This window comes from Poecile atricapillus, chromosome 1 (assembly GCF_030490865.1).
Source record: "Poecile atricapillus isolate bPoeAtr1 chromosome 1, bPoeAtr1.hap1, whole genome shotgun sequence".
NCBI classification, from domain to species: domain Eukaryota; kingdom Metazoa; phylum Chordata; class Aves; order Passeriformes; family Paridae; genus Poecile; species Poecile atricapillus.
The window spans coordinates 66,633,325-66,645,388 of record NC_081249.1 but is presented as its reverse complement, the minus strand read 5'-3'; the positions used below and the strand labels follow the sequence as shown (position 1 = coordinate 66,645,388).

The 12,064-nt window shown below is 35.1% G+C and overlaps 1 protein-coding gene across 2 annotated transcripts in view; it reads left to right on the top strand.

The window, feature by feature from the left end:
* The window catches only part of NBEA (neurobeachin), a 461,177-nt gene that overhangs the window by 292,269 nt on the left and 156,844 nt on the right, over positions 1-12,064 (top strand). For both annotated transcript variants that reach the window (XM_058860312.1, XM_058860303.1), the window contains exon 40: positions 4,895-5,038. In XM_058860312.1, the coding sequence (XP_058716295.1) occupies positions 4,895-5,038 (144 nt within the window). The remainder of the gene's footprint in view (positions 1-4,894; positions 5,039-12,064) is intronic.

The following is a 12,064-nucleotide window of genomic DNA, read 5'->3' as shown; positions in this document are numbered from 1 at the left end:
CTGCCATCTCTCTTCAAAGATCAAAGAGCACTCACTACATAAATTGCCTTATCGGTAATTCGTTGAAGTAAACTATGGAAACAACTTTATAAGAAGCAGTAGTCTCCTTTTGTTGGCTACAGTATTACCAAGCAAACTTTTCTTAAAAATAACCATATTTTTAACCTCATTTTTTACTAAATACAGAAAGAAAAAAATATAAAACACTATATTTGGATCTGTAGTAAATAAACAGAAGAGAGACCTAGAAACTCCTTTGCTGTGTTCACATTACTAAATAATAGTAATCAGTTTAATTTTTACTGAAATAAGTACATAAACATTAATTAAATCAATCATATTTATCATATTATTTTATCAATAATTAAATCAATAATATGTGTTTGTGCTGATAATTTTAAAATTTTATCTATGGACAGTTTTTGTGGATCTGGACGCTTACAGTATCTTTGAAATGTAGAGTGCATCCCTAGAATCTGTTGTGACCTATAGAACCCAGTAGGGAATTCATTGATTTAGTTGAAAATAGAGACTCAAAAATTCAGATAACATAATAAAAACATCCACCCCACCCACCCTTGCTTCATGAAGTATATTAAATACTTCTATTGGCTGTATCTGAAAATTGACATGAGATTCTCCTGCTCTAATTAGGGAAATTATTAGGTTTTGAGGGGTTGTGGTAATGGTTTTTGTGGCTCTTTTGGGGTTTTGTTTGTTTGTTTGGGATTTTGTTTTGGGTTTTTTGTTTGTTTTTTTGTTTGTCTGTTTGGGGTTTTTTTGACTGCATAATAGTTTTTGTTTAAGGAAAATTAATGCTACCAGAAGAGAGATTAGTACATTATTGGCAGTACTGAACAAGTTTACTGTGCAGTTCATACAATCTTTCAGACATATAAAATACACACCTTCCCATGGATATTGAGGTTTTGTAGAGGACTGTTGGTGGGTTTCTTTGATTTCTTTTAAAGGAGTTTCAGTTTAAAGGGCTTTCAGTTTTCGTGAAATTACTGTAGAAAGACAGTTTGTAACATGCACATCTACCAAAATAATCTAACAGATGTAATGAAAGAAGGGTTTTTTTTTAACAGCTTATCTAGTCCTGTGCCTTTTGAAATATGTTTAAGACAGAGCCTTTAAGTTTCAAGAAAGCAAGTCACCAAATTCAGCTGGACTTTAGTGCAATCTGAGTGATTTACTGCCTTCAAAATCTGCAAAAGCTTGTTTTAAGAAATACTTAGCTGCTTGCTTCAAGGCTCCTTTCCAAATCCCAGTCTATCTCTTAAGTCTATTCCTTAAAATATCCCTTAAGAAGGAACTTGATAAGGACAAGAACTGATAGCATCTGCCAGTTCTAGTTCTGTGCCCTCCGGTGTCACAACATTGCTTTCTTGAAATGACATCTAGTTTTGTTGGTTTTTTTTTCTTGTTTTAATGGATTTGAAACCTATTCTAATTAGACTTAATACAATTTCATTTTGTGTCTTTAAAACAGAGGCTCTTTGTGTGCTAAAAATTTTAAAATGAAGTGTCTGGCCATAGATTTAATTTAATAGTAATTTTGTTGAAGCTTTGAAAACAAAATTGAGTTTTGATTTTTTTCCAACACCCTGAGATATCAAATATTCATTTATTCATTTCTCCTTTTTATATCACTGTTAACAATAATAGACATAGGTTTATGTCATATAATTTCTTATTCAGTTTGTTGTCTGGTTTTAAAGTTGTTTTTCTTCTTTCTCTTATTTAGAGAGTTTCTCTTGTTTTAAAACCTTTTTGAAGTCGTCTTGAAATATAAAAATAGAACATCTGTGACAGATCTGTTTTGAACATATTTCACATTTCAGGATCCAAGGAGATCTGGTGGTCTGTGGTATTAGCTTGTTAATTTCTTGATGAATGGGTAGAAAGGCCACGAAGTGCACTCAGTACAGCACGTCTTCCGAAGATAGATGATCTCAAATAAATTCTATTCCCAATCAGTTTTTGATTTGTTAGGTGTTAAACCATTTCTTTGTAAGGACAGTGTTTACAAGCCTTGTAATGAGACAGCCCTGTGAGACCTTACTCTTCTTGCTGTAATTTTGATAAATGGAACTCTAATTCATAAAGGATATAGTGATTGAAGGGCAACTCCAGGTCCTGTACACTTTCATTTAGATAGATGTTTGGTACAGTACAGCAAAACTAAGGTGCACTCAACAGAGTGATAAATTTTAACAACAGCCAAACCAGAGGGGGTTTTTTTTTCCATCAGGACAAAGAAGGACTATTTATTATATTTCATAGACATAAATGTATTTTTAATATTATAAACTGGAATGGATTTTATATATATTTGTCTCGTTGCTAAGCTCCAAATTTGCCAAACTAATTTAATGCCTTCTACTCTGCCATGTTTCTTACACCTGTGTCTGGCAATATTTCTGTAATCTGGTACACTCATCACAAGGGATTTCAAATACCCTAAATTTCAAGTTCTTTGGATGTCGTTTAAATGTTAGTAATAATTTGGAGTTTGGGACTTTCTTTCTGGTAAGTTTAAGAATATATTTTCATGCATAAATAATTGTATAGAATTGTCATTAATTAGTTGCTGCAGAAATTATTGACTCTTACTCCAGATTAGTACTTTTTAATTAGTTAATTTGAAGATTATCACATTTTATAAAGCTCAGAAATTTACATAAACCTGATTAGAGCTACCAAAAAGGAAGAGAACGGTGTTTTGAAGCTTTCTTCCTTCACCATGTTAGTTCATCTCAGGCCTGCTCTCCTCTGGTGTCACATGTTTCACAAGAGGAGTTATTATTTGTGTCAAATGATGCTCAGCTCCCCTCCTGTAAACAGAAGTGTATCAAGATCCTGACCTACTGATTTAATATGCAAAACAATTCTGATGTAATGCAACTGGAAATCTGTTACAGCACGTTACAGTTTGAGGTTTCTTCCTCACTCCTACCATTCTTGTTTCTTTTTGTGAATAGGAAAGAAAAAAAAATACAACCAACCAACCAACAAAAAAAAAAAAAATCCAACACTTGTGCTAATACTGAAAACTTTTCCAACAATCAGTTAAATGAACCAATCTTAAATTGGGCAAATAATTTTAGTTAGTTGAATTAAGTAAAAACCTATGCAAGTGAAGTAATGATCACAGCCTAGTAACTAAACACAGCAAAACACAGCATATTAAAATACAGCAGCACTGTCTTAATCACTATCAGAATGGTCCTAATAGAGAAAACGGCAAACAACTCCCTATTTTTGAGCTTGGTAAAAAAAATGGGGTTTTGCTTACTTATTTCTCTTCACCTTTTTAGAGTTTCAGAACATAGTTTCAGAAGTAGCAATTGAGATAATAGCAGTAGTATCCAAAAGGTTAATGTTAGGCCGTGTAAAACATGAGTTATCTCAGCCTGTGATGAAGTGGCATGTTAGCAGTGATCTTCAGAGTAAACACACCCACAGAAAGATATGCCTCCAGCATTTTTATTTATGTGTTGTGACTCTCCTGTGCACAAACTAATTAAAAGACTCTAACTAATTATAAGAGTAGGAGGTAAAATCATAACATCTTCCCAACTGCTTGTAATAACAAAACTGCCTGATACATCAATTCCATTTCATGTATCTATCTTCACTAACCTGTCTGCTTACCATATTCCTCTTAGTTGTCCTGTATTAACAGGGGGCCATGAGCCTTATTGGATTTTACCACAGTATTTTACATCTGCCATAATAGTTTTTATCCTGTTTAAGTTCAGGCATTGTGGAAGACAAACAAAATCCACATGTGTATAGTTTTGCCTATTTTCACACTCATTCTGTAGCTTAGTAGGAAGCAAATTTCCAAATTATCGTACAAAAAAGAGAGATAGTTTAGGGGGTTTATTTCTTGACAGAAGTGGAGATGCCCAGGTCTTGTATGGTCCAAGGTGAAGATGCAAGGTTTTCTGTTTAAGAAAAAAAATAGGAATCTTTCTTGCCTGAGGCTACATTCAGTCCATAGTACTGAAAATAAAACTTATTACCTCTTCCCAGCTAAAAAAGAAATACTATTAGATGGTCACAACAGTAACATGAAAGGTACTTATAAAACCTAATTATGATTCTGTCATTTGACCACACTTGGATTTATTTTTTACATCATAAGAATAAAATCAGGCAAGTTTCAGTAAGATATTCCCAAAATGCATTAAGTTAAATTTCCTGCCGTAATGAACTATCAGATTGAATAGAAAAATCCAACTCTAGTCAAGAAAAATGAGAATTATCCATGAAAACCTTTGGGTAACTGGCGCATATCCGTGTACTGCCATTTTTATTGAGTTGCTTAAAAACACACACACAGATGTGCACTGAAATTCCCTCACCATGCTTGTCTTTTTTTTTCAGTCTTTTCTGAATCTCTGCATAGCCTACCTGGTTGTTACCAGGTATCAGAGTTAAGCCACCTCCTACTTCATCATCCTATCCCTCCTATCTGAAAAGATAAAAATCCTGAGAGATTTTGATTCCTGAAAGCAGCTTCTTTATTTAGAGTAGGTGGCTTGTGCTCTCAGGTCAGTCAGAGTCAGGGCACCAGGAACCCAAAAGAAATTCCTGCTGAATTTGTTGCAGGTGGAAAACTAATGGAACAACATTGAACACAAAGTAAATAGCAATTATTAAAACCAGGAGAGTCTTTGTGGAAAAGTTTGCATTTTGTTCAGGACGGGACAGAGAACAGAATAGTGCTGCATATTTTGTAAACCTTGGTAAAATTTTAGAAAATGGTCCTTTTTCTTGATAAAAATTATTTATACTGTAATGTTTTTACTACTTGACTGTCATTGTTTTAACTTTAAAATGTTATTCAGGTAAATTCACAACATTTGTAACTTTTTTTTAGGCACTGACGAGGATGTAGTGAAGTCAAAGAAAACTTTCCGAAGTCAAGCTGTGGTGAATCAGAATGCAGAAACAGAGCTTATGCTGGAGGGAGATGATGATGCTGTTAGCCTGCTCCAAGAAAAAGAGATTGATAACCTTGCAGGTAATTATACTTTTCATTAGAACTGAGATAAGAGTCAAAAGGCTCTTTTAAGCTTGTTAGTTCTTAACCTTTGTAGTTAATATCTTGATATTGACAGCTCAGCATACAATCGCAGAATGAACAGATTCTTTGTATTTCAGATTTTATTGCTTCCTCTCTACTTCCGTGAGGTATGGGCAGTGATTACAAAGCATTTGCCTATTGCACAGAGATGTGACTATTGCCTATTGAGCAGAGATGTGAGAAATAGAAACACCTCAAATTCTTTTATTAGTGAGGGTGACTTGTTGAAAAATATGAATGCGAAAATTCTCTTTTCTTTTTCATCTTTTTTTCTGTGTTAAAATGTAAATGCGGACTCATTCCACAAGTCAGGGTTTTGTGAGTCAGAGTGTGCTTGTGCCTGATCCCAAGTGCCACACAGCTTGTGCAGAGACACCTGCCCTCCTGCTGGCACCTAGTTCTCTCAGTGATGGAGTTAAGGGGGATCTGCAGTATCTCAACCCATCTGTGACAGTGAGAGAAAAAGTTGCCTGTTTCGAGCAAGGACTAAGAGAGAGAATGAAGCTGTAACCAAGCTATGAACTTGGGGAGTTAGCATACGAATTGGGAGTGAACCCTCCGTAAATATGCACGAGAGAGCCCTTCTGGTCCTTTCCTGGGTGAAGGAATGCAGGGAGATCTGTTTCATCTGTCTTCTAGCAGGTTCTGTTACAGCTCTGTCCTAGAGGTGATACTACCTTTCCTGGGAAGTAGTCTAGGAAAAAGGGCATGTTGAAAGTTGAAAATGCACTCTCCTCTCAGATGGAATAAAACTGAGAAGTATGAAATGCAGTATGAATTTTTTTAGATTGATTTACTTAGGCGTATCTTCATTAAACTACTTCACAAAAGGAGAGTTTTGTGATGTCATGGTTTTTTCTGCATAACTGAATTTCTAATACATCTATCTTTGTTCCTGCACTTTCTTCTGATACCGTAGTGAAAATTGATAGCAAGGATGAGGTCATAAGTAGATGTTTAAAAAAATAAAAAGCAAAAAAATCAAACAAAAAACATTAAAAAATGAAGAGGCAAAAACCCCTCCAGCAACTGTTTACATGGAAGTTAGCCTCATGCTTTAGAACTAGAGCAGAGCAGAGAGGGGGAAATAGATGCTTTTATTTGGGAGCAAGCATCAGTATATGATTATCTTAGTTAATATGTCACTCTGCTTGCTTTCTCAATCAGCAGCTAACTGCTGCTGAGACACTGTTGTATAAAGACAACACAGTAGTGCATCAAGCAGGACCATGAGTGGGATAATTTGATCAATGTCCCTTTCTCTTTTAGAAGGAAAACTCTGTACTGCTTTGGCTAAGTTCTTATAGCTAAGAACAGTGCTTCCAACTAAATATGCGTACAGGAGATTAAAAGGCTGTTTAAAGCCTGAAATATGCATTTGAATTGAAATGTTGATTACAACTGCAAAGTGGACAGGATAAATTCTTACCCAGTCTGGAAATTCTCAGTCAGATATGAAGTTCTTCTCTATGCCACAACACTGACATTTCGTTCGAACACAGTGATGCAATACTATTCCTATAGCTATATCCCTCTGCAGAAACCTAGTATTTCAATGTGTCCTTAAGAATTAATGTGCAATTTATCTTTTTACTCAAGATTGCAGCTTGATGGCATCCCTTGATCCCTCAGGACATGGCACAGTCATTCTAGTCCTTTGCTTTTACCATTTGTAAAACTGTGAGATATTGTCAATATTGCAAAAGCAGAAATAATAGAAAGTAAAAAAAAAAAACCCTCAAAAACTTTTGAAATATTGACAGGATGCCCTTGTGTTCCCTATCAATGCTAACAGAGCAAGCAAACTTCTTCCAAGTGTGGTGAGGTGATGTGATAATGATGCCATATGGTACCAAAACCTGTGAGCTTCTCAAAAAGAACCCACGCTCCACGATATCAGTTTTACTATTAGATTAAGTGCAGCCTTTGCTACTCTACTTTCACTCATCTTTGGTGCTGATGTTGAGAGTTAATGATCACATACAGTATCATACATGTCTTCTGTAAATTTTGCATTGGTAAAAACCCCCTGAATCCCACGATACCCTCTCTTTAGCTGCTGATTTTGTATGATTTCACATACAATGATATCACTGTTTTTCCCAGTTTGCAGTATACAGAATGTGGCTCTGAAACTTGAGTCCAGTAACTAAAATCAGGAGAAGCAGTAGGCAAAGAAGGTGGGGTTTTTGCCTAAGGAGGTTTGAACAATCTCTGATGGCTCTGAAGAGCAGGTCCAAATAAAGCCACACTGTCTGTTCTTGTCTAATTCTAAAGAGTTATGTACATTTAGTAGACGTGATCTGGAAATCTTTGAGATCTGTCTGGTTATGGTATAGCACAGCATCATTTATATCTAGTTACTGCTCACATTGAAATGACACATAGGAATTTCTATATTCAGATATGCCTCCAATTTAACTTTAAAGCTTAAATCAATTCAAACCTGATTTACAATGCTTTGGATTGTCTCAGTAAGAGATAGGAATTAAATGAAATCTTTATAAACCAGGTTTCAATTGATTTAAGATTGTCCACATTTAACTAAAACAACTTAGCCTTGTTTATTCCGTGAAACTAAGGCACATTTTAAACAGATGAGGACTTGGGTTTTAGAAAATTTTTAACTAAGAGGATATAAATAATACAGTATTGTGATTTGTGAACTTAAAACTGAAAAAAAATGAAAGTTTGAAACAGATTGAGATTGTTCATACTAAGTTATCTGTACATACCTTTTGTTCCAGAGACTTTATAGTTTTTCATCAACCATGTGGCACAAATCAATGTAAAGTTCACTTTGATAAATTGCATATGGGATGGAGAATTTATAAATAATTATAGCCTGAATATTTTTATTATATAATCTTAGTATTCCATATGGTGCAATTGCAGTTGGTTGGATTTCATTATATTAAATAACATTTTAATAAAATATGAAAATCTGATTCCATGTTATTATGGTCTTAGGATTATGACTTAAAAGTTTGCATCACAATTTTTAACAAAAGCAGTATTGAAACTGTCTTACAGTATGAGTTAGCAAAAGACCTTGTTCTCGTTTTAGCATTTATGCATTAAAATATTTTACATGTTTCTGTTTCAGTTTTAGCTCCTTTTCTTCCAAGACTGTTCACTTCAAGAGGCAAGTCATATCTCTGTTAGAACTAATGATTGAGATAGCCCAGTCAATTTTAACAGTTTCCTAATATATTGTGAATTTCTGGATAATACAATCAAATCCACTGTAGTGACTTGATATTACTAACTCTTGTCCTTATCCATTTTTATTTCCTAATGCTCCAGTAGGGCTCTTAAATACTTACCTTTTCTCTTAAGATCCTGAGAATATAAATTTGCTAACAGTTTGCCTCCTGCTTAGAAGGTGATTGTTTCAAAATGAAAAATATATGGGTTTGTTCTAATATTATAAGCTTACATTTTTACAGGGAGATATTGTCAAGTAGATATGTGGTTTTCTTTTAACAAAGTTTGTTGTTTGGGTTGGTTTTTGGTATTTTTTTAGAGCACTGATCTTGCATTAAAATAGGTCATTAAAAAAATAAAATAAATGTTGATCTACCCGGGTTTTATGAATTCTATATTTTAGGAAGATGTTCTTTTCTCTTTGTTGTGAAGATGCATTTCACTTGCTGAGACTCGTTTGTGTGTGTTTGAGAGCAGAATTTAGCCTTAATGACATTTTTGAAAGATACACGTTCTTAACTGGAGCACATTTCATCTATTTTGTCATAGAGCTGGTGACAGCTGCAAATATACCCCAGCTAAGCAAGGGATCCTTGATGGAATCTTTTGCTACTCTCTAAAAGAGTATTTTCTAGAAAAAAAAGAAAGGAAATAAAAATAGGAGGATATGATGCTTTGAGCTATTTTAGGAAGACAAAGGGCTTTGGCAGGCATCTGGCTACTTGCGTGGGCTCAATCAACTCAGAACCTGACTTCCTCATCAGCCATAGTGAATTACAGCCTCACAACACTCTTGCAAGAATAAATGCATGTTATTTGCTCTGTTATATGAGCAAATTGAGCAAATAAACACATCCAAATAAACACAAGGAAAGCCACTAACTGCCTTTAATGAATTTTAGTCTTGTTGTATCATAACCTTCACTACAGAATCTTCCCTTCTTCTTGGACATCTGCCTCGAGGTTGGAGGAGCCAGGAATTTTGAGACAGATGCAGCATCCCAGCACTGCCATAACTTTTAGCAATTTGAACTTCAGAGTAGAAATATTTCTAGAAAGCAGTACTATTACTGATAAACAAGAGCTGATCTTCCATTTGAGCCAGCATGAGTAGCGAGTCCACACTGGCCTGAGGACTAAATGTGAAAAGCCTTCTCTCCAGACTTCTTGGGATTGTGCTGAGTGTATTGACTCACTGCCCTGTGCTAAGGAACACACTAGGTCAGGGGGATTTGACAGCTTGTATTATTATTAATGAGATATAAGACCTTTAACTTCCAGGTCATCTGTTTGATGTCCAGACAAAACTGGAGGCAACCAAACATTTTCAACGTCTGTTTTGTGGCCTATGCAATATAAGCCTTTTGTCTCATTTCAGACAAACTAACAGAAATCATCATAATTTTGACTGATTTCCAAGTGAAAAAATATTTGACGCTGTCACTAGAGGAAATTGGAGTAGTGCCAAAAGTTGTACTACATAGAGTTACAATTAAAGTTGTACATCAGTACAGAAAAAAAAAAAAAGTTAAAAAAAGATAAATAATTTAGCCCATGGGGAAATTTTCTATTCTAGATTTTAACAAACAGCTCATTTACATTTCTGAAATGATTTTGAAGTCCTGCAGAGGACCAGATGCAGCATTTAAAACACTAATACATCAAGGAGCTGCATTTAAAGCCACAAAAAAATTTGCAAAATAAGTATTTTTTATGGAAAACTTATATATTTTTGACTCATCTTAAGACATGTAATATGCATTTCATATTTGTACACATACATTTTGAGTTATGGTAACATTTCTTTTGGCCAAAGTCTGACATGGAATTTTCTTTACGAGAGTTGACCAGTATAGACAATCTCCAGTAAGCAAAGCTGTTTGAAGCTTTTTCTTACCTACTCCTAAGGAGTAAAGGAGGATCATATTTTTTGAGTTTACTTCTGTTGCCATTCTCAAAATGTTAATAATATATATAGCATTATTTCTATTGTTTTTGTTAACAGACAAAACAGACAAACAATAGATTTTCTTAATTAAAAAAATAAATAAATAAAAGAACACAAACTTAAGCCTCTATTGAGAAGGCAGATTTTTTAATTATTAGATTTTTCAGGCATATAAAAATAATTTGTTTGAGGCCAAACAGAGAAATTTTTGTTGCATTATCTGCTGTTAGAGTAATGGATTGAAAGAAAGAACCAAATATCATCGTTATTGTCTCCAGCAGTGACCACAGCCTGCTCAGGAGGTTTAGGGGTACATGAAAGGAATCATCTTCATCCTTCTCCCTTCGGGAGAACAAAGCCCAACAGTGGTTCCAAGGGTGATCTCATCTTCCCTCTCCAACCCTTCTCTTCTTGCCCGGGTGTGTCCTCTCCCGTGGGGCTGGGAGAGCCCTGTTGTCCATCACATTCTCTCCTTCTCCTGCAGCAGTTGCCATCCACACACCAGTGGCTCTGATGGTCTGGAGTGGCCCAGAGGGCAGAAAGCAGCAACCATAAGAGAAACCCAGCAAGGACTGTAGCAAGTGCACAGTGGTGCTCCCCAATAACTCTCTCAGCGCCTCTAACAGCTTGTACCTCTGATACTTCCAGAGCCAGAGGTGATTGTTATTAGCTTCCTTGCTTGCTTCCATCCTTCTTTCTTTCCTTCCCAGTTTATCTCTCTCTTCTCTCTCTTACACTTTCTGTTACTTTCTTTTTCTCTCTGTCTGGAGGTGGCTAAGGTACCTTAAGCTTTGACATACTTTATGCTTTTTTTCTTTAAGAAAGTGTCTATGTGTATGTGCATACAAATAAATCAGTTAAGTAACAAATATAAAAGTTTCAATAGAAAATACAAAAAAGTCTTAATATCTCTCCTAGTTTTTCAGGCTTCAGAACAGAAACTCTTCACTGAATTCAGAATGCACTACTAAATAGGTTTTTTTCCTTTCAAACTTCATTATTATTGCAAATTAGCATTCAAGATAGGAATTTCATTGGGGCAGTTGCTTGTCTGGGAAAGCGACAGGAATGTGGAAGAAGAGTGATTCCATTTCCCATTTTGTGATAGATACGTAACCACATAAGCCTTTTACTTCCAAACATGGAAATTTAATGCCAGATTTCTGTAGTTTCTGTTTTTCATGTGTTCCGATTTTGATCCTCAAGTCTAAGTATAAAAAAGAAAAACATATTTGTATGAGTTTAATTTGGAGTATAGATTCAGGCATAAACTGAAAACAATTATACTTTTTATACGTAGTTGGCTTTCACACTGAAAAATGTACACAGTTTCTATAACATACTATTTTTAGACAGCTCAGTGTTTATTCTAATAATTTTTTCCATATTACTATCCAAAATAGCTTAATATTTTATAAGGTGGTTGTCAGTCACATATGATAGTGCTCCTAAGCACAGCTTTGAGAAGCTCTTCTCTTTGTACCTTGGTACACCCACTCTAAGTCTGAGCATCTTCAGCTTTTAAAATGGCAGCCAAATTTCCTGCTTTCCAAGCTTTAAAATTAAATCTGTTCAAACTCTGTTGGATTGTATTTGAGTGGCTCTGAGAGTGCTTCATGCGTTGTTACTGCCCACTGATACCAGTCTATTTAATTTTTTTCCATAACCTGCAAAACTCTTTTTATTTGAAATTTCTAAGGCTGCAAAATTAGACTACAGTGGAGGCTATGACTTCACAGGTCTGTAACTTCTCCCTTTTCCTGAGGTGCCACAGCCTGGATGGAACTGGTTAATTCGTCAAAGGTCAA